This window comes from Prorops nasuta, unplaced genomic scaffold, assembly GCF_024137725.1.
Source record: "Prorops nasuta isolate Cenicafe-Biocafe unplaced genomic scaffold, Cenicafe_Pnas_1.2 PNAS00011, whole genome shotgun sequence".
In the NCBI taxonomy this organism is placed as follows: Eukaryota; Metazoa; Arthropoda; class Insecta; order Hymenoptera; family Bethylidae; genus Prorops; species Prorops nasuta.
Genome location: NW_027116808.1, coordinates 6,029,300 through 6,055,797, shown reverse-complemented (window position 1 = coordinate 6,055,797; position 26,498 = coordinate 6,029,300). Strand labels below are relative to the sequence as shown.

The 26,498-nt window shown below is 31.7% G+C and overlaps 4 protein-coding genes across 4 annotated transcripts; 2 read left to right on the top strand and 2 right to left on the bottom strand.

The window, feature by feature from the left end:
- The first annotated feature begins 4,458 nt into the window (after positions 1–4,458).
- LOC136777299 (uncharacterized) lies at positions 4,459–5,531 on the top strand. The gene is made up of 2 exons (XM_066733466.1): positions 4,459–4,933; positions 5,004–5,531. The coding sequence occupies exons 1-2, from the start codon at positions 4,523–4,525 to the stop codon at positions 5,529–5,531; spliced, it is 939 nt and encodes a 312-aa protein (XP_066589563.1). The 5' UTR covers positions 4,459–4,522.
- Positions 5,511–7,845, bottom strand: LOC136777450 (uncharacterized). The gene is made up of 8 exons (XM_066733744.1): positions 7,738–7,845; positions 7,590–7,635; positions 7,232–7,362; positions 6,874–7,137; positions 6,547–6,809; positions 6,258–6,375; positions 5,972–6,167; positions 5,511–5,876 (listed from the first exon to the last, which is right to left on the bottom strand). Exons 3-7 carry the CDS (start codon positions 7,353–7,355, stop codon positions 6,007–6,009), a joined length of 930 nt encoding a protein of 309 aa, XP_066589841.1. The 5' UTR covers positions 7,356–7,362; positions 7,590–7,635; positions 7,738–7,845; the 3' UTR covers positions 5,511–5,876; positions 5,972–6,006.
- Positions 7,846–11,467: 3,622 nt separating this feature from the next.
- UQCR-Q (Ubiquinol-cytochrome c reductase ubiquinone-binding protein) lies at positions 11,468–14,127 on the top strand. Its single transcript, XM_066734039.1, has 3 exons — positions 11,468–11,619; positions 11,749–11,912; positions 13,916–14,127. Exons 2-3 carry the CDS (start codon positions 11,762–11,764, stop codon positions 14,008–14,010), a joined length of 246 nt encoding a protein of 81 aa, XP_066590136.1. The 5' UTR covers positions 11,468–11,619; positions 11,749–11,761; the 3' UTR covers positions 14,011–14,127.
- A 7,794-nt stretch (positions 14,128–21,921) lies between these two features.
- On the bottom strand, positions 21,922–24,065 carry LOC136777298 (zinc finger BED domain-containing protein 5-like). The gene is made up of 2 exons (XM_066733465.1): positions 23,420–24,065; positions 21,922–22,652 (listed from the first exon to the last, which is right to left on the bottom strand). The coding sequence occupies exons 1-2, from the start codon at positions 24,063–24,065 to the stop codon at positions 21,922–21,924; spliced, it is 1,377 nt and encodes a 458-aa protein (XP_066589562.1).
- Positions 24,066–26,498: the final 2,433 nt, after the last annotated feature.

Genomic DNA, 26,498 nt, shown 5'->3' with positions numbered 1-26,498 from the left:
TGAGTCAACCAAGCTTGTGCGCCTATCAAGACTTAAATGCTAATGTAACATCTCAAGAGAGTGAACTCAGCAAACAAGTCACAGAGTTAACTAAAATCGTAAAACAACTCTGTCGACAGTTAAGTACTAATAGGTCTAGAAGCAATTCCAAGAGCAACAGAAACACTAAACCTGTAGACAAAAAGGAATTAACGGCATCAAATTATTGTTACTACCACTTTAAATTTGGCAAAAGAGCCAACAAATGCAAACAACCGTGTGTTTGGGATAATAACAAGACGGAAAACTAAAAAAATCACCACACTTACAGGCGTGTGCGAGTGATACATTCACAAATCGCCTGTGTTTAAGTGAACGCACAACGGGACTCAAATTTCTGGTCGATACAGGAGCCGATGTCTCTGTGATCCCACTAAGTTTAATTGGGGAAACGCCAAAAAGAGAAAGTTTCGAGCTATATGCTGTAAATGGTTCAACCATCAAAACGTATGGTTCAAAGAAACTGCAGTTGTGCCTCAATCTTAGAAGAGATTTCCCATGGGATTTCATTATAGCAGATATAAAGAGTCCAGTAATAGGTGCAGATTTTTTAAAACATTATAATTTGTTAGTGGATCTAGCAAAAAAAATTCTTATCGATGGCACAACTGGGTTAAGCAACAGAGCAGTAGTAATTAAATCTCAACAGCCCAGTGTTCATCTAGTTAGCAGCAAAAATAAGTTCGCCGAACTAATCAGAAAATTTCCTGCAGTTACAAGTACGGCCAAAGTAAAACGTGACACACATACAGTAGTTCATAACATTCATACAAAAGGAGGGCCAGTTCATGAAAAAGCAAGAAGGTTGAACAATGAAAAATTCCAGGCCGCTAAACAAATCATAGAAGATATGATTAAGGAAGGAATTTGTCAACCCTCGTCCAGCCAATGGGCTTCACCAATTCATTTAGCTAAAAAGGCATCAGGTGAATATAGACTTTGTGGTGATTACCGCAAATTAAATTCTCTTACAATCCCTGACAGGTACCCAGTACCACACATACAGGATTTTTCCTTCTCACTGGCTGGCTCGACAGTATTCAGCAAACTAGACTTAAAAAGGGCTTTTCATCAAGTTCCGTTAGCTCCAGAAGACGCAAAGAAAACGGCAGTTATAACTCCATTCGGCTTATTCGAATATAAGGTCATGACATTCGGCTTATGCAATGCTGCCCAGACCTTCCAGAGGTTAATTGACTCTGTCTTACGTGGTTTGACATTCTGTCATGCCTACCTGGATGACGTACTGATTGCATCAAAAACAGAACACGAACATGTCTCACACCTGACAGAAGTACTTAAACGACTGGAACATCATGGATTAACAATTAATCTTGACAAATGTATCCTCGGGGTACCAGAAATCCAATATATAGGATACCAAATCAATGAGAAAGGTCTCAAACCCCTACCAGAAAGGGTAGAGGCAATTGTCAACTATGCTAAGCCATCAACAGTCCAGGAAATGAGACGTTTCTTAGGTGTAACCAACTTCTACAGAAGATTTTTAAAAAGAGCAGCAGTGATCCAAGCCCCATTGAATACTTATTTAATCGGCGCCAGGAAAAATGATAAATCTCCTATAATATGGACACAAGAAGCAGAAAAAAGTTTTCAAGAGTTAAAGCAACAAATTGCAAATGCAACATTATTGGCCCATCCCAAAACTAATTCAAAATTAAGACTAAGCACAGACGCTTCTGATTTTGCAATGGGAGCAGTACTGGATCAAGAAAACCAAGGTAACTGGGAGCCTATTGGTTTCTATTCAAAAAAATTATCAGACAGTCAAATAAAATATAGTGCTTATGACCGAGAGCTATTAGCCATTTACAGTGCAATAAAATACTTTAAGCATTTTATAGAAGGCCAGAGTTTAGTGATTGTGACAGATCATAAACCCTTAACCTACGCTTTTAAACAAACTGCAAATCATGCTAGCCCTAGACAAGCTAGACACTTGGACTATATTGGACAGTTCACTACTAAAATAATACATATTAAGGGTGAAGAAAACATAGTGCCAGATGCATTATCAAGGATAAGTGAAATAAATATGCCAGTGATCTTTTCTACAGAAACTTTAGCAGGAGAACAAGAAAAGGATGAAGAACTAAAGCTAATAATCACTAATAATCAAACATCCTTAAATTTGAAAGAACTCATTGTGCAAGGATCTAAACGAACAATTTACTGTGATACCTCACAAAGTGATGTGCGACCCTATATTCCAAATTATCTACGTAGACAAGTTTTTGAAAACGTGCATAACTTGGCACATCCTGGTGTGAAAGCCACAGTCAAACTAATATCAAGAAAATTTGTGTGGCCGTATATGAAGAAAGACATTACTAAATGGGTGAATATGTGTTTACAGTGCCAACGCAACAAGATACATAAACACATTAAGACAGTTCCTGAAAAAATAGCAATACCAGATACCCGTTTCAAGCATCTTCACATTGATATAGTTGGACCTCTGCCTCCATCAAATAGTTATAGGTACTGTCTGACAATCATCGACCGCTTCACCAGGTGGCCAGAAGCCATACCTCTTATTAATATCACAGCTGATAGTATAGTCCAAGCTTTCTTTGACAATTGGGTATCCAGATTCGGAACACCATCCATTATTACAACGGACAGAGGATCACAATTCCAATCACAATTCTTCAATGCTTTAACCAGGATGACAGGGACTAAGCAAATTCAGACAACGGCCTACCACCCTGCTTCTAATGGAATGATAGAAAGGTGGCACAGGTCACTGAAAACAGCAATACTTTGTCACAACAATAAGAATTGGACACTAACATTACCTATGGTTTTACTTGGCCTAAGAACGACATTTAAAGAAGACATTGGAGTATCACCAGCAGAATTGACCTACGGAGCACCCTTAAGAATCCCGGGAGAATTCTTCTTGGACAAAACTGAACCAGACGATCCATTCCAGCTACTACACAGTCTTCGTCAAAACATTAGGAACCTGAAACCTATTCCTGCAGCACATCATAATAAACATAAACCATTCGTGTACAAAGATATTTATAAGTGTGAATATGTGTTCATTAGAGTGGATAATAGGAAGTCTTTAGAATCACCCTACGAGGGGCCATATAAAGTGTTAAACCGACTAAATGACAAAGTGTTTAACATTTCAGTGAAAGGAACTCCAACGACAATTTCTATTGAGCGTTTAAAACCTGCGCAATTTGAAAATCCTGAACTAGATCCAACCATAAATAATACCTCAGACGCACAAACTGTGCATAACCTAAAAACATATGTAAATAATAAAAAGCAAGTGACATTCGCGACCTAGTAGGTTAGGTCACTAAAAGGGGGGTACTTGTAGCGACTAGCAAAGTAGTTTCAACAATTGCCGTCAGAGGCGTTAAAATACCCTAAGTTGGTAGAACTGACTGGCTGGCGATGATTGGCTAATTTTCTCCTCCAGTTAGATTCTGGAGAGTGAGAAAAAGAGGATTCTTGCCGATTTGGTTTTCTGTTGAGAGAGATGTTCTGAAAAATTGTACCTTACTTTTGTTTCCTAAAAGAGAAGAAAAAGAATAAAGAAACGTATACCACGGTATACACCATAAATTATTCGTATTTATTTAGTTTAGCCTTTTGGATTCTCTAAGATACGAAGCATTAGGCTAAAGTTTGCCAACACCAGCGCCGCCTACCGGTAGGGATTGCCTCGGGAGTCGGGACCTCGCATGAGCAATCTCCCGTTTCATCTCTGCATCCAGGATCTTGAATAAAACTCTTTGTGCTCTCAGTGCTGCCAACCTTGTAGACAAAAAGTTCTTCTAGTGGGGGCGTGTTCGTAAATTACTGGTCAGCTGCTTGAAAAATAAATATAGTTGGTAGTAACAGAATGAGAATAGTTAGCTAGGTTGGTGACACTGTTAATTGCTGACAAGTTTGTTTCCTGAAGTTTCCTCAGCAGATCAGCTGTTTATGCTTTGACAGATTTAACAATCTATCATCGGCTGTCTTTTAATGCAAAAATATGATGTAATTGGATGTTTATTATTTTTCAGAGAAAGGCGGAAGAATAAATTTGGACAAAAGGATCTGTGGACTATTCTGAGCTGCTTTCAAATTTAAATCTTAATATGTATAACTGTGAAATTCAGTGTCAAACAGTATAAATTGAATTTATTTAATATTGTTTAATTTACAATTATAACAATAAAGATTTATTTGAAATAATGGAGTATATTCATTTATTCACTTCATCTTCTAGTAGTTCATCTAGTAGTGATATGGATGATGAAATCAATTTTCTTATCGATGACAAAGAAAGAGTAGAAATACCAAAAATTAACAACTATTACCAAGATGTTGTATTACAATATAATCATCATGAGTTTCAAAGGCATTTTAGGCTAGTATAATTAATATATTTTAAGGCGTATAAACTAGTTATGTTTACTTGTATTATTTATAAGACAATTATATTTATTGTAGGATGGATCGCTATGCATTTGAAATATTACTCCATTATGTAGGACCAAAATTAAATGATCAATTAGTATTACGTAGAGAAAGATTAAAGCCTGAGATACAATTGTTAGCTGGTATTTATATACTAGCAACACCTGACAGCTATCGCTCAATAAGTGAAAGATTTGGTATTGCTCGTTCAACAGCATGGAAATGTCTCAAAAGAGTGGTTGAAGCTATATATAGTATTCGCAACCAATTTATTAAATGGCCTACTGAACAAGAGGCTCAAAAAACATGGGAAAACATATATCGTAGACATAAATTCCCAAAAGTATTAGGTGCTATTGATGGGACTCATATATATATAGCTAAGCCTAAAGAAGATTCAGTTGATTACATTAATAGAAAACAAAGATATTCTATACAATTACAGGTAATATTGATTCTTCAGTTCTTCCTTAAATTCAATAAAGCTAAAAAGATAAATTTACATATATCTGTAGGTCATTTGTAAAGACGATTTGTCTTTTATCCATGCTTTTGCTGGAATGCCTGGAAGTGTGCATGATATGCGAGTATTCAAATACTCAGGTGTACAGCAACTTTGTACCAATCACTTTTTTCCACAAAACAGTCATCTGCTAGGAGATGCGGCCTACACAAACCAAAATAACGTTTTAGTACCTTTTATTAATAATGGCCATTTAACTACGGAACAAGTTGCTTATAACACTCATTTGTCATCTGCTAGATTAATGGTAGAAAGATCTATTGGGCTATTAAAACGACGATGGCGTTACTTAATAGAAAAACTTCCAATGACTCGAACAGACTTAATACCATATTATATAATAACTTGCTGTGTTTTACATAATTTTTGTTTATTAAATAATGACTCATTATATATGACAACACCTATTATACCAGGTCAATTACATGGAATGGAACCAATGGCAGTTCCATTCGAATCAAAAAGACAAGGAAATGAAAAAAGGAGAAGAATCACACAAAACATTTCTAATAATTCTTAATTTTATGAAATAAAATAACAGTCTTATTGCACAGTCTATTGTAATATAAAAGGTTTTTATATTATTGACAACTAAATAAAATTTAAGCATATATATAGTAAACAAGTTTTTAAATTTCTGTTACGTAAACATGTATTCTTCCTGCCATTAAAGTTTTAGAAGTTTCAATATATTTCTCTAAACTTTATTTAAAAACTATCAAACATTATTAATTAAATATTTTAATTATGAAACTAGTAAAATTATATAGGAATTATAAAGTAGAATGGTTTCAGGCGTTTCAGCTGACCATTCTCTATTACGAATAGAGTTTATTTCACCATCAACTTTTAAAGATCTGCGTAACTAGAAAATGACAATCATTTAGTTAGAATCGCATATTCTGTTAAAAGTATGAAGTGAATAAAAATAATTTTCTTTTGATTCCGCATATTACTTACATTATTAACCAAGATTTCAAATTAATTCCTTGTTGTTAAATTTTCTCCTTTTTTTTAAGTATTTCTTTAAATTCGGACAATAATTTTAATTTCTTTGCTTTATATATTTCATTTTGCTCTCTCCTTAATCTTTTTTCTTCTATTAGTAATTTCAAATATTCAGTTTTTTCGTCATCATTCGATTTTCTTTTCCTTTCTGCAAAATTGACATGCAATTATCAATGATAATAACTATATAGTAATAATTGGGCAAAGTAATCATAATATATGATATTCAAGGACATACTATTTGGAGTAAAAGAATTGTCTCTATCTCTTAAAGGTTTCAATGTATCAATAATATTGGAGCCGGCTACAGACAATGGTGTAACCCACTTTTTTGTTTTAAAAATATCATCCAAAATCTATAAAAAATATATAAAATGTACTTTTATTATTTCAGTTTTAGCGTAAGTGTATACAAATATTTATCATTTTAGCATGTAAATTATTTTTTTATTAATTGTAACAATTTTATTATACGTGTTTCTAGTAAAAATATAATTGAAACTTAAATAGTTTACTAAATCAAATACCTCTAAATACTGCCAGTCTTTTCTATTATTTCCACTCTGGGCATTGTGATCTATAACCTGGCGATATCTTCTTTTGAGCGAATCAAATTTTATACTGCAACTACGAGCAGAAAAATTATAATTTCTTTCTTTCATTAACTTTGAAATTGTATCCCATAATAATTTGTGAGGATGTTTGTCCAGTAACCCACAATGTTCTTTATACAAAAATATTAATAAAAGTGTTGATGCATGAGTCCATTGTACCTTGAACTTTGATGAACCTTAAAAGAGTCAAGTATTTATTAATTTAGATACATATATAATTATTAATATTTTATTCTGTACCTGCATTTTGTGCATTTCTAGGGTCATCAGGGTCTGTGTCATAAAAATCATCACTCTCCAATTTATCAGATTCTAATATCCCGCTTATTTTCATTTGGGTGCTATTAGGATCAGTTTCCACTACAGTTGCTTTAAAATCATCATGGAGCACATTATAATATTTAATATTATTTGCTTTGGCTAAGCTAGAATTGACACAAATTTTGTTACTATCTGAAGTCTGTAATTTTACGTTTTGTAGTAACATAGCGGCAAAAGCAGGGTCTACAAAAATATAAATTAAATAAATAGTAGTGCTATTATATATTTATAATAATTTACATAAACTATGTAGAAAACAATTCATAAGCCAAACTACCTTTATGAGCTAGTTTGAAATCATTCGAATTAACTTTAAGTTTGTACTCTATTAAAGTTTCGGCATCTTTTAATATTAATTCATGGACTAAATTTTTCGATTGTATGTGTGTTCGTACATCCATCTTTACTCTAAAATCAAATTAATAGTTAGTGATAAGTATATATATATTATCATTGTAGTAAAAAATAATTAAGTATTAAATTTTACATTTAGTGAACAGTCGGAATCGAAGAAAATATCGAAAACACAAAAGCGAGCATTGGATGTAAAAGCCGAAAATTACAAAAAAGTCTGAACACTGAAACTATGACGGATGACCCTTATAATGCCCTATGTATTGTATGTATGTACGTACCCCACAATAAATAGCGTCAACTTTTGCGACTGTCGGCCTTTGCTGGCTGAAGCATAGGAAACGGATTGTCAGCAATTCTCAGCGTTACCAACTTTTAAGTGATAAATTTTATTTACTGCCAACCATATTTTGTTCGTCAGTTACTGACCAGTAATTTTCGAACGCCCCCTGGGTGGTAAGTCGCCGTCCCAAATGATGTACAGTTGAGCCCAATAATCTGGCGTCAGGCGAGGGGAAGCCGGAGATAAAGGGGCAAGGGGTATCTAGGGAATTTACGGGTTATATACAATTCTAGTTCCCTAACTTTACATTTGTCCACTTTTGAAATGTCAATTAAATGTAAACAAAATTTACAGTTTTTAAATCTAAGTTACGGAAAAGTTTAAGAAAAGATTATAATGAAGAACAGGAAAAGAGAGGATATCAGATGAGTTTGATTAATTATTATAAATATGTGAAAATATATTTGTAGATTGTTAAGAAGATATGCTTTGTGGTTATTTGATTTTAATTACAGGTTAAATTATGCGTTTTATCTCAACTTGGATGAGGAAGGATTAATTTATCAAAACTTCTAATGGGATTTTGACATCTAAATACATTTTATTATGATAAAGAAGGTTAGATTGGTTATTACATCCATTCATGTTAATTGGAAACATAATTTGAAGATTAATTGATAAAAATGAAAGGTAAGTTAACTTTAATGTTGTTAAAAATGAAATTAACTCTGTGGTTGTATTAATGTATAAGTTTTATTTTTTGGTTTCTCACCATGACATATAATACATAATTATTATATATGTATTTAACTTTAAAATTACAGTAAAAATTTATAATTACATTTAATATTGCAGGGCATAACCATTTGCGGCAATCACCTCTTCCAAACGGCGTGGAAAAGATTGGACAAGATTTTGGCAAATCTGTGGTTCGTTTCTTAACTCTTCCCATACTCTTCTTACGTGACACCTTAGCTCATGTTTGGTCCTCTCTTGTTCTGGTCTCCAGCGTTTCACCATTATACCCCAGACATTTTCTATTAAATTGAGATCTGGGGATCTCGATGGCCAAATCATCCTTTCAATTTCAGGATGCTCTGCAAACCATTCACGTGTCATTTTGGATGTGTGCACACTGGAGTTATCCTGGACAAATTGGATCATTGGTAAGTCTTGGACCGGATACATCCTTCTGACACTAGGCAGCATATGATTTTCTAGGATGCTTGTATACACTGCTGAATTCATCTTAGTGTCAATTTCAATTAAATCACCCACACCGTCTCCTGAAATCCAACCCCAATAAGCAATAGTTATCCTATTATTTCTGTTCATAGGTAGGACATATTTATCATTAAATCTGGTTCCATCCGGTCGCCAAACATGTATCCTCCCATCTTCAGAAGATTGAAACACCTTCTCATCAGTCCAGATAACTTTACGCCAGAATTCATCTCCTTTGCTCAAGTGCTCCAAGGCAAATCCAACTCTGTCCTCTCTGTGCTGAGCTGATAATTTTATTTTGTGCACAGCATGGTGGCAATGGATTCCAGCTTCGTGCAACCTTCTGCGTACAGTCATCTTTGATATGTTCAGGTCTAATTTTCTTAATATGCTTGACGTAGGCTGGAAAGGATCTTCGTTCATTGTATCTACAATTTTTCTATTCTCCTCTTGCGATGTTAATCTGGGTCTTTTGTTATTTTTCCTTCTATCTTCCAATCCTGAATATCCCTCTTCTCTATATCTTTTAATCCATTTATTAATCGTAGACTTATGCAGCTGCAGCTGATCAGATATATCCACTGAGCTCATTCCTGCTTTCCAAAAACCAATGACTTCTCCTTTCTTTATTGAAGTTTCACTATTAATTGACATCTTTTGAAGTTTTAATTTTTAGAGAAACGATTATTGAACTGTGTAACACCTTTTGAGAGAAAACAAAACACAACAATAAAAGAAACGAAAATCGACTTGATTGTTATTTGTTTTATCGTTTCGTTTCTTTTATTGTTGTGTTTTGTTTTCTCTCAAAAGGTGTTACACAGTTCAATAATCGTTTCTCTAAAAATTAAAACTTCAAAAGATGTCAATTAATAGTGAAACTTCAATAAAGAAAGGAGAAGTCATTGGTTTTTGGAAAGCAGGAATGAGCTCAGTGGATATATCTGATCAGCTGCAGCTGCATAAGTCTACGATTAATAAATGGATTAAAAGATATAGAGAAGAGGGATATTCAGGATTGGAAGATAGAAGGAAAAATAACAAAAGACCCAGATTAACATCGCAAGAGGAGAATAGAAAAATTGTAGATACAATGAACGAAGATCCTTTCCAGCCTACGTCAAGCATATTAAGAAAATTAGACCTGAACATATCAAAGATGACTGTACGCAGAAGGTTGCACGAAGCTGGAATCCATTGCCACCATGCTGTGCACAAAATAAAATTATCAGCTCAGCACAGAGAGGACAGAGTTGGATTTGCCTTGGAGCACTTGAGCAAAGGAGATGAATTCTGGCGTAAAGTTATCTGGACTGATGAGAAGGTGTTTCAATCTTCTGAAGATGGGAGGATACATGTTTGGCGACCGGATGGAACCAGATTTAATGATAAATATGTCCTACCTATGAACAGAAATAATAGGATAACTATTGCTTATTGGGGTTGGATTTCAGGAGACGGTGTGGGTGATTTAATTGAAATTGACACTAAGATGAATTCAGCAGTGTATACAAGCATCCTAGAAAATCATATGCTGCCTAGTGTCAGAAGGATGTATCCGGTCCAAGACTTACCAATGATCCAATTTGTCCAGGATAACTCCAGTGTGCACACATCCAAAATGACACGTGAATGGTTTGCAGAGCATCCTGAAATTGAAAGGATGATTTGGCCATCGAGATCCCCAGATCTCAATTTAATAGAAAATGTCTGGGGTATAATGGTGAAACGCTGGAGACCAGAACAAGAGAGGACCAAACATGAGCTAAGGTGTCACGTAAGAAGAGTATGGGAAGAGTTAAGAAACGAACCACAGATTTGCCAAAATCTTGTCCAATCTTTTCCACGCCGTTTGGAAGAGGTGATTGCCGCAAATGGTTATGCCCTGCAATATTAAATGTAATTATAAATTTTTACTGTAATTTTAAAGTTAAATACATATATAATAATTATGTATTATATGTCATGGTGAGAAACCAAAAAATAAAACTTATACATTAATACAACCACAGAGTTAATTTCATTTTTAACAACATTAAAGTTAACTTACCTTTCATTTTTATCAATTAATCTTCAAATTATGTTTCCAATTAACATGAATGGATGTAATAACCAATCTAACCTTCTTTATCATAATAAAATGTATTTAGATGTCAAAATCCCATTAGAAGTTTTGATAAATTAATCCTTCCTCATCCAAGTTGAGATAAAACGCATAATTTAACCTGTAATTAAAATCAAATAACCACAAAGCATATCTTCTTAACAATCTACAAATATATTTTCACATATTTATAATAATTAATCAAACTCATCTGATATCCTCTCTTTTCCTGTTCTTCATTATAATCTTTTCTTAAACTTTTCCGTAACTTAGATTTAAAAACTGTAAATTTTGTTTACATTTAATTGACATTTCAAAAGTGGACAAATGTAAAGTTAGGGAACTAGAATTGTATATAACCCGTAAATTCCCTAGATACCCCTTGCCCCTTTATCTCCGGCTTCCCCTCGCCTGACGCCAGATTATTGGGCTCAACTGTAGTACTGACGCCGCCATTTTATTACTATACAAAAGTAGGACAATTGAATTATCTAGTGTTTTTTCAAAGTTGCATCACTGTGGCTGATTCCAACCCTATAAATTAGATGACTGAATATAAGCACCTAAAGAAAATTAGAACACTTGAACTGACTTGAAGTTACTTGAACCCCTCCCCTACCGCAGGGCTGCACGTTTTCTAATCACACTGGATAGGCCATTATTTTATCATTTTTACGTTGTACCCAGTTAAATAATCTATGTTAGTCTACACGTTTATTCTTTTGCCGTTTTTTGTAAAATATGTACCCATAATAAGCATAGACTTAGTAAAAATTTATTTAAGTTATGTCAGTTAAACTAATTGTGTAACATATGTGATTATTTTCAGTTGCGTAATAAAGATGGGTCATCAATTTGGACACTTATACAAAATTAGACGGATTGTTTATTTTCGATTGAGTCCATATGAGCAAAAAGCTTTCCCAAATATTGTAGAAAGTGCAGCAGCTCTTCTACAAAGAGCTATAAATCAGCTGGGATTAAATACAATTCGTAAGCAAATTTATATTTAGATTCCATACTTTAAAACGAATTTAGTTAAATCAGTTATTTTTTACAGATAGATAGTTTTATCAGAAATAATGACATTTTTTATCTTGCCTATATAACATTTGTCATATTATATTATATAACCAATCATTTTTATCCCTAATAGAGGACAAAAGGTTCTTCTATTCTTTGATATTATAAGAATTTTCACTGTTACAGGAATGTATTCATGCTTACATATTTTATCTTGGTCATGTTTCAAAATTCACTGGCAATATTACCAGGTACTGTCATTTCTACAAGATCTTTTAAATAAAATGTAGCAATTTCAATGCCTTTAGTACAGGCAGTAAAATTTGAAACATGTCCATTGTCATAATTTCTGACGATTACATCTATCACTAAAAAATAAAAGAACATTACTAAATACTAATAATGTAAGGTGTTTTTAGTTAAAAATATAATAGTTCGCTCTTAAAAATGATTTCTATTTACTTTCTATCTTAGCGTAGACATCCCGATAGTAAAATTGTTATTTTTTTATTCTTGGGACCAATTTTGCTATCACAGCAACTGTTTGAGCATTTAGAATTAATCTTTAAACATAATCTAAGTGTACATTGAAATATTAAGGAAACAGAATTTATTAATAAAATATTAATAGCTGAGAGTATCAGCTCCAGGTAACATTTTTGCTGGATTCATGTTTAGGATATACTTATCTGGTTTATCAAATTTAAATTTATAAGAAATGATTCTGATCTTTAAACTATACTTTACAAATTCATTAAATAAGTTTTTTAAATTACAAAAACTTATATATATATATATAAGGCATTTTCAATTTACGAACTCAAGTTGACAAGTATTAACAGAAGTGAACAACTTGATGCATTAGGTGTCATATAAACTAAATATTTATGTTAGCTTTTGTTAACTTCTTTCTATCTGAGTCTATAAATAGAGAATGTCTGTATGGTCCAACACATGAAATTTTCCAGAGGATAGATGCATGGTAATTGTATTCTTTTAAGTATCTGTAAGAAAATTAATAGGTATGTTCTATTTTTCTGTATTATTGAATTGGTGCAATTAGTTGAAATGAGACAAACATATGTTTTCTCATTCTAACTCATTGCACTAATGTAGCAATACAGTGAAAAAGAACAAACTTAGTGTTTTGTAATGGGCATTTTAATAAGCTATTTGTTATTTGTATTCAGAAAGGTTTCATATGCAATTTAGATATCTTTAATAGTTATATTAAAAGAAAAGGATAAATGTTTTTATACATGTAGGCTATAGAGTTTTATGTAGCGTGCCTAGTGTATGTTTTTTAACAAAAACATTTAAAAGAATATGAAAATAATTTTTTATTTGTTATCTGTTGTTTAATTCAGACATTATATTAGGAATGTTTATAGGGTAATTGTGATACATAAATGCTTTCTCATTAATTATAATCTAGCCAACAGTATAAACTTTTTGGTATATAAATTAGAAACTATAAATCTATATATAAAGAAATTATATTCAGACCTTGGATACTGATACAGCATTTAATTTTCTAGTTACTTTTTAAACAACAATTAAAATTTCAATTTAACAATGTAACGTTGTTTATCTCAAATAAGAAAAGATCTTGCTTCTAAAATCATGAATCCAGAAAAGGAACAATATTAACACTTGGCATGCGGGGAACGTATTTTTACGTTTATTGCAGTCTGTCACTGGAGCGCGGGTCACGAAAAAATACGTATTTAGTAAATTTGTGATGGGTACTTGCTAACCACCACAAATCTACTAAATACGTATTATTACGTCTGTGTGATATTAAATGCGTATTGTTTGTCTTGCTAGGCAACGCTTTGCATTCCGCTGCACGCGTAATTCGGCGGCGAAGTATACCCGCATGCCAAGTGTTAACAGAAATATCTTCATAAATTTTAATACAACTACTATCATTAAAATTAGCTTTATAAAAGTTAATTTACTTTTTATTGCAGCATTCATATTAACTTATGGGATAATTAAGTATGGCAATGAAGCAAATGTGGCACATAATCGGAAGAACCCAAAAGATTATGAAAACGACTCCTAGTTCTAAAGCTGCATTTTAACTATAAATAGTAAAAAATTAAATAATATTTATTGTGTAACAAAAAGTTAAAACAGATTTTATGTCGTCTTATGAAGCAATAAATAAATCAATAATTTATCATTGTCTGTACTTATAAACCATCTTGTTATATTTTGTGTTACTACTTCGGTTAGTGCTTTTTAATAATTAATGGATTAAATACATTGACTTATGTTTGTTAGCTGCTATGTTTTGTAATCTGCCATTTTTATATTAATGATGAAAGGAATTGTTAATAAGTGTATATGTAGCTTCTTGTTGCTCCACATGCTTTAACCTTTATAGTCTAGCGAATTTAGCAGAAACAAAAATGTTCAATCCAACGTTTTTGAAGTAGGTTATATTATCACATACATACAGGGTTTTTCTCTAACAGCAAAACATAACGGCCGTATGCATAGTCGTTCCTTAAGAACCTTCTTAGATTAAGGCAGATTAAGGACTCCTTACTAGTGATGCCAATAACGTATAGATATATCAAAATATCGATACTTTTGTAGCGATATTTCGATATTTTGTGTCGATATTTGTTCTTTCAATACAAACCGTATATCGATACAATCACTCTAATATCGAACTTTGATTCGAAAAAATCATATTTCTGCGCAATAGCTCAATTTCAGGCTCTGTGCAATAATGTAGCGGTTTTCAACGGTTTCTTATAGATTTCGAATTTTGATAGGCATTTCAATTGTTGAAAACAGATTAAATATATCTCTCATCCTTTTACTATCCGCAATCCGTAATATTTCGATGAACCATCTGGATTAAGTTGAAATATAGATGTCCAATGTAGTATATATACTCACATTTTTTAAAATTAAATTCAGAAATCAAAAAATTAAGTATTTATTGCGCCGCTATAACGTACATACATCTTTAAAGTTTTGAGCCACTACGTTATAATTACGTAAAGTCTACATTAAAGGTAATTCTTTTTTATTTTAACATAATTTTAAACTAAAATTATTATTATGACATAAGATTTTATCATAACATTAGGTAAAATTCTTTGATCAATGACTTTTTCAGCACAAATAATATATTTATCCAAAAATTCTTAAAATTGACCTATTGCGAGTGGCTATTGTATCCTACATCAATAGTATGCATTATTTCCTTAATTTAATATTAATTTTCCTTTATCCTTCCTTTCATAATTGTGCAAGTGAAAAGTTTAATAATGTAATCTATATATCAAGAGACGGTTGTGTCTCGAAGGCAAGTACAGTTTTGGCCATTAATCTTGCGTCGTGGCGAGGGGAAGTTAGAATCAGAGGGGCGAGGGGATTTCTAGGGAGTTTGTCCGTAGCTGTCAAATGGCGCGATTAACCCTCAATTTTGTATCATCAACAAAAATAATATTTTCAAAAAACGATTGTGGAAAAGAAGGAAGGATTTTAATAAATAACAGAGAAGACAAAATATATCAGATGAGTATAAATTAATAAGAAAAATGCAAATTATTGTGAATTTTTAAGAAAATAAACTTTGTGATTATTTTATTTCTGTTACAGGCTAAATCCTATTCTTCATGAGTTTAAATCACAGGAAAGAAATACTTAAAGACCAATGAATGAAAAAGGACTGATTTATAAAGCATTTCTGTGTGGCCCAGTCATTTGTATAATTGTGACATAATGTTGTAATAGTGAATGTGTCAGCGATTACTGTGTATACAAAGAAATCTTATTACAAAATAATAATAATGTATGATAATGTTTTTATTCCTATTATTATAAATTAAAGCTAGTTCAATTAAAATTTATTATTTTAATTTTTTCCTTAACCACACACAAATTCTATACGTACATAGTAATTACATATTCTTGTAGAACCTATCTTTAAGCTACTCTAACAAAATTGCAACTATTTAAAATCTGCAGGTGACAACTATATTTACTTCAATGATTTTTATTATTGAATGTGAGACAAATTGCATAGAGGTTCTGCTAATTTCTTATTGATCAGTCACATGCTTCCACATCTCGTATGACATTTATTTGCCTTGATTGTTCCTTCTAGTTGTCAACACATATACCAATAATTCTCTAGATATTTTCAAATATGCTCAGATATGCTTATTATACTGTCTAATTGTTTCTATAATAATTAGGATGATTGGTAAACTATTAGTGTATTAAATTTGAAGATTGGACACTGGACTTATTGTACCTAAATATGTTTGGCACCTCATCCACATGATATCTTTCCCTTCCATTTGAGAGGATATTGTCGACCAATACGTTTATATGTACTGCTGAGTTCATCTTGTTTTCATCTTCAAATTATATTTTCCAGCTACATATTTGGATATCCATTCCCAATATGCAATACTTATTTTATTATTTCTATTTGTTCATGAAACTTATCTGTTATAAAACCTTAATTTATCCAGTCGCCATGTGTATATCCTATCATTTTCAGATGATTGATATATCTCTCTATCATTCCTGACAACATTATAATAAGAGTAAGGAAATAAGAGTATTCTATATTCAAAATGTATATTCAAACACATAGCTGGAAAACTACTTGAAGCTAAAAAATAAGATGAACTCAGTATTATACACATAACTCTTAAGGAACTTTATCTATCTAAGGATTATGAGAGCATATCTCACAGAAGAGAGGCCTAATTTAAATAGCATCATTCAAATGCCCAATTTTCAAATTTAATAAGACAATGGTTTAACAATCATTCCAATATTTATAAAATTAATTACATATCAGCATAATCATCTTATCTGCGTGTATTTAAAAATGATAATAAAATTATTGTTATATGTTATAGACTAGAAGAAAATAGTGCAAAGGAGGCATAAAAATATCATACAAGGTAATATGTCGAAGGCTGTGATGGACTCATAAGAAATTTGCAGAACCTCTACGCATTTTGTCTGACATTGAATAATAAAAATCATTGAAGCAAATAGTTATGACATGTAGATTTAAAATAGTTACAATTTTGTTAGGATAGCTTAAAGATAGATTCTACAAGAATATGTAATTACAATGTACGTATAGAATTTGTGTGTGGTTAAGGAAAAAATTAAAATAATAAATTTTAATTGAACTAGCTTTAATTTATAATAATAGGAATAAAAACATTATCATACATTATTATTATTTTGTAATAAAATTTCTTTGTATACACAGTAATCGCTGACACATTCACTATTACAACATTATGTCACAATTATACAAATGACTGGGCCACACAGAAATGCTTTATAAATCAGTCCTTTTTCATTCATTAGTCTTTAAGTATTTCTTTCCTGTGATTTAAACTCATGAAGAATAGGATTTAGCCTGTAACAGAAATAAAATAACCACAAAGTATATTTCCTTATAAATTCACAATAATTTTCATTTTTTGTTATTAATTTATACTCATCTGATATATTTTGTCTTCTCTGTTATTTATTAAAATCCTTCCTTCTTTTCCACAATCGTTTTCCGAAAATATTATTTTTGTTGATGATACAAAATTAAGGGTTAATCGCGCCAATTGACAGCTACGGACAAACTCCCTAGAAATCCCCTCGCCCCTCTGTTTCTAGCTTCCCCTTGCCACGACGCAAGATTAATGGCCAAAACTGTACAGTTCGGTTCAATAATCTTGCACCAGGCGAGGGGAAGCAGAAATCAGGGGGGCGAGGGGATATCTAGGGAGTTTGTCCGTAGCTGTCAAATGGCGCGATTAACCCTCAATTTTGGATCGTAAACAAAAATAATATTTTCGAAAAACGATTGCGGAAAAGAAGGAAGGATTTAATACATAACAGAGACGACAAAATATATCAGATGAGTATAAATTAATAAAAAAAAATGAAAATTATTGTGAATTTATAAGGATATATACTTTGTGGTTATTTTATTTCTGTTACAGGCTAAATCCTATTCTTTATGAGTTTAAATCGCAGGAAAGAAATACTTAAAGACCAATGAATGAAAAAGGACTGATTTATAAAGCATTTCTGTGTGGCCCAGTCATTTCTATAATTGTGACATAATGTTGTAATAGTGAATGTGTAAGCAATTACTGTGTATACAAAGAAATTTTATTACAAAATAATAATAATGTATGATAATGTTTTGATTCCGATTATTATAAATTAAAGCTAGTTCAAATAAAATTTATTATTTTAATTTTTTCCCTTACCATACACAAATTCTATACGTACATTGTAATTACATATTCTTGTGGAATCTATCTTTAAGCTACCCTAACAAAATTGTAACTATTTTAAATCTACATGTCATAACTATTTGTTTCAATGATTTTTATTATTCAACGTGAGACAAATTGCATAGAGGTTCTGCAAATTTCTTATGAGTCTGTCACATCCTTCGACATATTACCTTGTATGATATTTATATGCCTCCTATGCACTATTTTCTTCTAGTTTATAACGTATAACAATAATTTTATAATCATTTTTAAATACACGCAGTTAAGATGATTATGCTATTTGTAATTAATTTCATAAATATATATTGGAATGATTGTTAAACCATTGTCTTATTAAATTTGGAAAATGGGCATTTGAATGATGCTATTTAAATTAGGCCTCTCTTCTGTGAGATATGTTCTCATAATACTTAGATAGATAAAGTTCCTTAAAAGTTATGTGTATAATACTGAGTTCATCTTATTTTTTAGCTTCAAGTAGTTTTCCAGCAACGTGTTTGAATATACATTTTGAATATAGAATATTATTATTTCCTTACTCTTATTAGAATGTTGTCAGGATTGATAGAAAGATATGTCAATCATCTGAAAATGATAGGAAATACACATGGTGACTAGATAAATTAAGGATTTAGGACAGATAAGTTTCATGAACAAATAGGAATAATGAAATAAGTATTGCATATTGGGAATGGATATCCAAATATGTAGCTGGAAAATATAATTTGAAGATGAAAACAAGATGAACTCAGCAGTATACATAAACGTATTGGTCGACAATATCCTCTCAAATGGAAGTAAAAGATATCATGTGGATGCATGAGGTGCTAAACATATTCAAGTACAATCAGTCCAGTGTCCATTATCCAAATTTAATACACCAATAGTTTACCAATCATCCTAATTATTATAGAAACAATTAGACAGCAGAATAAACATATCTGAGCATATTTGAAAATATCTAGAGAATTATTGGTATATGTGTTGAAAACTAGAAGAAGGAACAATCAAGGCAAATAAATGTCATACAAGGTAATATGTCGAAGGATGTGACAGAGACTCATAAGAAATTTGCAGAACCTCTACATAATTTGTCTCACATTGAATAATAAAAATCATTGAAGCAAATAGTTATGACCTACAGATTTAAAATAGCTGCAATTTAGTTAGTGTAGCTTAAAGATAGGTTCCACAAGAATATATAATTACTATGTACGTATAGAATTTGTGTGTGGTTAAGGAAGAAATTAAAATAATAAATTTTATTTGAACTAGCTTTAGTTTATAATAATAGAAATCAAAACATTATCATACATTATTATTATTTTGTAATAAAATTTCTTTGTATACACAGTAATCGCTTACACATTCACTATTACACCATTATGTCACAATTATAGAAATAACTGGGCCACACAGAAATGCTTTATAAATCAGTCCTTTTTCATTCATTGGTCTTTAAGTATTTCTTTCCTGCGATTTAAACTCATAAAGAATAGGATTTAGCCTGTAACTGAAATAAAATAACCACAAAGTATATTTCCTTATAAATTCACAATAATTTTCATTTTTTGTTATTAATTTATACTCACCTGATATATTTTGTTTTCTCTGTTATGTATTAAATCCTTCCTTCTTTTCCGCAATCTTTTTCCGAAAATATTATTTTTGTTTACGATCCAAAATTGAAGGTTGATCGCGTCATTTGACAGCTACGGACAAACTCCATAGATATCCCCTCGCCTCCCTGATTTCTGCTTCCCCTCGCATGGTGCAAGATTATTGAACCGAAATGTACATACAAAAGTACCGCCGACGCTGTCGTGTAACTTATACAGCAAGTGTTGCCGTCCCAATTATTAAACCGATTTATTTCCGTGAATGATCCATTGTCATGATTTAACTAAAGTTTTTCCTAAACTGGTTTTGAATAAGCTTTCATTTGAGACCATAAACATGAAAATCAGTTCATGCAATCTAGAGATCTCATACAATGTTAGCTATATATATATCGAAAATTCAGATTTTTCTCCATAATCTTCTTCTTCTTTTCCAGCCAGAATGTGTCTCGGGCTGAAGTTGGTTGCTCAACGTAGATGCTAGTGACGTCGGTAGACGTATGCGTAAACATAAGTTGCACACAATCGTAAATAGTGTGTCTGTGTGTGTCAGCGTTGCCAAGTCCGCCATTTTGAATTACACTACGCTTCATAGTAAGTGACGAGAACAAATATAGCAAGTGTCTAGACTACAAACTGTAGTTTGAACTGGAAGTATACCTAAGATGCGTTCGAGAATGAATGACTAAATATGATTGGTCAATTTGGAAGGACGTTGACCAATCATGAAAAGTCACTTGCAAATTAAAAGATTTCGATTACCGTACCTGCAAAACTGATGATTTGTGCCGAAAATCGTATGCCAATTAACTGAGTACACATAAAATCATATTATTAATTACTTAGGATGAAGAGTAATGTCTTTTATGGAAGTTACAATCGAGAAAAATTGATCTTTGCTAAGACTTTGATAAGCTGAAATTCCATTTTAACAGGATCGGTCTTTGGCGTCTTGGCTAGCTTCGTTGGCTGTATTAGCTGCTATTTTCGTCATTAATATGATGATGCATATAACAGAAACTCAATAAAATAATAATATGATGTATATTTTTTCAAAGTTTAGGAAGTAACATAAGCTCTCATTTAAAAATTATTCAACCGATCTTGATTAAATTTTCAACAGTGCTTCATAATATTAATAATTTTTATATGAAATCTAGCTATTTTTTTTATATATTTATAAATAAAATATTATTTTTATGCAATGAAAATGAAATGAAGAAAAACATTGTAAGAATAAACATTATTTATTTAAAAGCATATAACTTTTTTACAAATTTAAAGAATTTTCAAATATCGAAGATTCAAATAAAAACTATAGATTAAGTTACAAATTTATATATTCTTTTTAAATTTAAGATAATAATTGAAATATCTGTAAATTACGCAATTTTGAGAAACGGGCGTTACATCAGCATAAAGTATTCTGAATCTTCATCGGAAACACCTTCATTTTTATTATCTGTATTTGATGTATTAAAATTGTACATGCTTTGATTGCAATGATCTATCATATCTGCGGATGGTTCAAATAATTTACAAATTAACTTTACTAAAAAGTCGTTCGCACTCAGCGTTTGAATGAGGTAAGCAAAGCAAGTTTAAAACAAATTGAGATAAATTCGTATACTTTTGTAGGCCCATAATATCACCATAATTTAATAATTTAACCCAAAAAACATCTATTAACTTTTCATTTGTAATGTCGAGTGGTACCTGTGCAAAAGGCAGTAGACGCCATTCATCATCTACTGATTGACTGGTGAAAGAGGAAGAGAATCTAAATTATGAGGAAACATTTCAAAAATAAAAGTTAGGTACCGTTACATGAAATTGGGGATCAATAGATTTGTGAGGAATAAAACATTCCAAATCTCTCAAACGTAAATCATTAAAATCAAAACGTTTTTGTAACTCTTTGCTTGCTTCTTTCAAAAAATTAAACGTATTCAGACGAAAATTCTCTACATGTTCCTCTTGTTGTATTATCTCGGGTTTCTGCAATTCGGTATTTACCTTTAAACCTAAATAAATTTCATTTATTGGTAGAAAATGAAGCTAGTTATCAGGATCTATGTCCTTCACATTCGTGCTGAAAACATAGCTATTGTCCATATAACAAATTAGAATATCTTTAAATAATGCTGCTGCTTGATTGTAAAGTAATGGAATAATAACTTTTTCAGACTGAAATAGTAAATTAAATTTTGTAAATTTTGGTAATACCCATTCTAAGAACAAATAATAACATTTCATGAATGGATGAGTTATGGATGAGTAAATTATCTCTGCTGCTGGTAAATGCTGTTCTTCCCACCACTGTGTGAAATACATTTGAAGAGGCTCCCATTGCTCTAAAATTCGATCTACAACTGCTTTTAATAAAAGCCATCGTGTTTGAGCACTATATAACATTTTATGCACTTCAGCATCCAACAAAATTTGAAATTCCTTAAATTGGTGTTGCCGCTTACTACTAAGTTTAAAAAAATTATAAATATTGCGCCCTAAATCTTCACATTCACGTGGTAATGTTTTACAAGCATAATTCGCACATAAATGTGCAGTATGACATATGCACTTCAAAATAGTAATATTAGGATAATCATTTCTAAATCTAGACGCTACTGAATTATATAAACCCATCATACTATTGCATCCGTCTGAACCAAATCCGGTTATATTTTCTAAAGGAATGTTGCAAATAGTGAATGAATGAATAATATTGTTATATAAATTTTCTGCTGTTTCATTGCTATCTTCATCTCTATAACCCAGATAGCAAAATCCTGTCGTAATGTTGTCATATTGTCCTCAGAATGCAGTATTCCGTGATGAAAAAAATAGACACAGATGAGGACTCATTTGTACTTCAGATTGCACTCACGTCATGAGGTATCATTAAATGATAGAAAATGTTGAATTCCGATGTAGGATAATTCTTCAATTTTTAACGCCGGCGTTGCAACATTTTCGCTCTGCATTTAATCAAATTTACTTTCATTTTTGATGTCCAAAAGATTTGATCGTACGTTTGCTGATGAAAAATCGTTTTCCCTGGTGGGTCTTGAACGCTGGTCGTTGGAATAATGAGACTGATACCTTGTCCATTACACTGCCTGACGTTAGTAAGTAGCAAAGTTCCATTTGTCTATATATTTCGACTGGCTGTAATTTTATCGGTCACATTAATTAAAAAAAAATGTACGTGCTGTAGCGCTGATAGCGATATATAGCTTGCTTCTTGAATACTCGTTATTTGAAAATATTAAATGTATTACCACAATTACATTCAATGTACTCATAATTCACTCATGGTGTGTCGACAGCAATCTTCATATTATTATCATTACATGATCTCATTTTTTTCTTACAATATGACGTGAAATGTAGAACATAGCATGTCCTCACGATACGTCAGTAAATGTCACGATGTGAGCTCAGGATCATATTGACATTATAGACCATTAATATTAACATGTTATGTTTTAACATAATCTGATCACAAAAATAAAGCATTATGCGGTAATATATACATATCACGTCGTGATTAAACCTGAGGTTTCAGACGTTGCTATCTGGGAAATTTCAATTAAATCCCATAAGGCGCAACGAATACGTTGTATTTCTGCATCGAAAAATCTAACAATAATGCAAATTACTTTAACATTGGAGACGTCTGTACTTTCGTCTGTCATTATACTGAATTTGCGTTTTTGTAAAGTAATACATAATTTATTATTATACGAAGATGCTATTACACTTGTCATAGCGGTTAATTGTGTTCTTCCCAAACGTAACATTTTGCAAACATCTACATCCTGAAAACAATGTTTCAATAGAGGTATTAGATGATCTACTATACGATACGCTATGTTATGTTCTACAAAGAATCCTGTCAAAATTAATTTAATTCTTGTTACTATTTTTTGAATTTCTAAAGCAGTTTCCACGGTGTCCAAACTATTTGTGCTACTTGTACGCCTCATCAAATCCAAATGTTTCTTACTTCGAGCGTGTTTTCGTAATGTATGATAGTGCGCCGAAATGGAAGATTCGCACATGGAGCATAATGCTTTCTTGTTGGAAGCGTGAGGCTGAAGCCAATCTTTCAAAGCAGGATCCATTTCCCAAATCTTTCGATACGTTTGACCCCTGCTTTCAGACTGGGCACTTACTGAAAATTCTTGCTCGTCTTCCATTATCAAAATCCTTTAAAGAAATATCAACGAAATTGTTACAAATTTAAAAATTAAAGAATGTTAGTAGAAGCGACGAAAAGAGATTTTATGTAACAAATTTACCCCTATTTTTCTGATATATGCTTCAAATGTATTTCACAGATGTTATTGATAATCCACTTATCGAACACTTATTTAATTCGAACAAAGGACGGTTTTACGATACTTTGCTTTACCGCTACAGCTCGTTTTAATCTGGGGATTAAACCATAAACCGTATTTCTTTGGATTACAAAGAGATTTTTATTATTGATGATTTGTATATTCGAGATACCGTCTGTGTCACTAAGCGTAATTGGAATGAAGATGGTAGTTGAATGATGTAGTTTAATTTAAAGCTTATATTTTGCTTTATTTATCACTTTTACTATTTTTAAAAATGTTTTCACACAATTACACTAAACTTCACCAAAGAAATCAGTAAATTAAGAAATTAATTTAAAATAATTATCGATTTTCGCTGATACGCTTAGAGCACAAACTTAAAAAACAAGATCAAAGACGAAACAGACAAAAAGACATTGCCTAAGGGCTAACGAGGGCTTTTAATGAATTATCCCTCCTTGAGAAGAAAAGGAAGGGGTCCATCGTCCACCCTGTGGACCAATCAGATCTTCAGTTTAGCGAATGTTGTTCCTTTGCTGAGGAAATTTTTGGTACACGGAGCAGGGAAGGCTAAGGATATTTTTTCTGGACTGGAAGTACCTCTTTTACGTCACAGGAAGATTTTTCCCAAAAACAAAGTTGGCGATGGCAGGATGTTTACATCGGAGGATGGGTTTTCGTAGATAGTCATAAAAAAAAAGAAACTCCCGGGTGGCTCATTTGCACCGCAGATGGATTTCCCCGTATGTAAAAAAAGATATCTGAAAACGGTAAATTGTATAGACTGTTCTTGGTTTATTGCTCTATAAGCGATAATTCAGGTAGAGAAGGTATAGGGATGCTCTCTTTGCACCCAGGATAGGAATGTTTACTCTTATGTATATTCCATTTTAAATCTAAGTTTTAATAGTTAGGGGAGAGTGAGTCTAAATAATCCCTGGAGGTAAAATAATCACTGAGGGTTTTATGGAAACTATTAATAGGTAAAATCTTTGTACATCTGGACAGTTTTTTTTCAATTTGCTATAATTCAGTGTGAAATAATTATTTGGACTATTTTATTTTTTTGTTGCATGGATTGATTGAAAAATTTAATAAAATGTAATAAAATTTACAGATGTCCAAAGGTACAAACCTCGTTTGTACCTTTGGAAAGCTAGTGAAAATCATTGAGAAATACATGTAACTCACTTATAAATGAAATTGTTATGTTTCAAATTAATATTTAATACATTTTACATTGAAATTCATATTCTTTCACATATGTTTCACATGTATTGTTGAAAGTAGCGCAGGTCTCCTAAATTGAGTAAAAATTCGCAAATTATATTGTGTTACTTGTCTGAATCACAAGGAACGACTAATTCCTATTTGTAGTCAAGCATTCGTATTTACAATTTTTTGTATACGAATGCATGATCAAAAAGCGGTATACGCTGTTCACATTTCTAGCTGTCAAAAGTTACACGTGTAGACATGTCCGAAGGTACAAGCCAGGGCATATTACAATATAAATTTTCATAAAAATTGCACTTGTTAAGATTACAATTTGCAATAAATACCAGCTACAGCCAATTAAAAATACTAATAAGAAACAAATCGAAAACAAATTTATCTTGCCCTATACAATAATTCTATAACTAAATATATTTACTCATAGAATTTTAATTTTCATAAGAAATCTAGCGCGGTTATAAAAATAATACATATTAACCCATTAACGTCCAAAATGTCAAAATTTCTTGCACGTTTTCAAAGTGATTTTTTCCTATGTAATTGGCGTTGAAAAAATTCTTGAACCACATATTCTGATGTAAAATTGCATGCTCTTTCAGAATCCGTTGCCAGAATCATGATAAAACTCACAGGAAAAGAGATATGCTCGATTGAAACATAAAAAACACCTAAATTTTCGAAAAAAAAAATTTTTAGGATTTTTTTTCGAAGTGTTACGGTGAAGATATCACCTTGCGACCGTGATCAAAGGTGATCATGGGAGTTGAAGTTTAACAGGGAATTTTTTTGTTGACCTTGAACCATCGCTTCTTTACAAAATGGCGGAAAAAACGATTTTTTTTTTTCAATCTTCATCAACTTTTTTCTCGAAATCTATGGTCTTTAGAAAAAAATTCATAAAAACAAAAATGCCTTAGAATCGCTCGAGGAACATTCTCAAATTTTTTCAGAATTTTTTGAGACAATTTTTGATTTTCCGGGAAACTTGTGAAATGGAATTTTCAAAAATGTCTCCAAAAATTCTGAAAAAATTTTAGGATGTTTCTCGAGTGC

Excerpts from the sequence above, each read along its gene's own strand:
- LOC136777450 (XM_066733744.1), bottom strand. The coding sequence starts at position 7,355 with ATGGATGTACGAACACACATACAATCGAAAAATTTAGTCCATGAATTA. Across the intron at positions 6,810-6,873 it reads TAGAAATGCACAAAATGCAG|GTTCATCAAAGTTCAAGGTA; the intron begins GTACAGAATAAA and ends GACTCTTTTAAG. Across the intron at positions 6,376-6,546 it reads AAGACTGGCAGTATTTAGAG|ATTTTGGATGATATTTTTAA; the intron begins GTATTTGATTTA and ends TATTTTTTATAG.
- LOC136777298 (XM_066733465.1), bottom strand. The coding sequence starts at position 24,065 with ATGGAAGACGAGCAAGAATTTTCAGTAAGTGCCCAGTCTGAAAGCAGG. Across the intron at positions 22,653-23,419 it reads AGCAACGTCTGAAACCTCAG|GATTTTGCTATCTGGGTTAT; the intron begins GTTTAATCACGA and ends ACATTACGACAG.
- LOC136777299 (XM_066733466.1), top strand. The coding sequence starts at position 4,523 with ATGGATCGCTATGCATTTGAAATATTACTCCATTATGTAGGACCAAAA. Across the intron at positions 4,934-5,003 it reads GATATTCTATACAATTACAG|GTCATTTGTAAAGACGATTT; the intron begins GTAATATTGATT and ends ATATATCTGTAG.
- UQCR-Q (XM_066734039.1), top strand. The coding sequence starts at position 11,762 with ATGGGTCATCAATTTGGACACTTATACAAAATTAGACGGATTGTTTAT. Across the intron at positions 11,913-13,915 it reads GCTGGGATTAAATACAATTC|CATTCATATTAACTTATGGG; the intron begins GTAAGCAAATTT and ends TTTTTATTGCAG.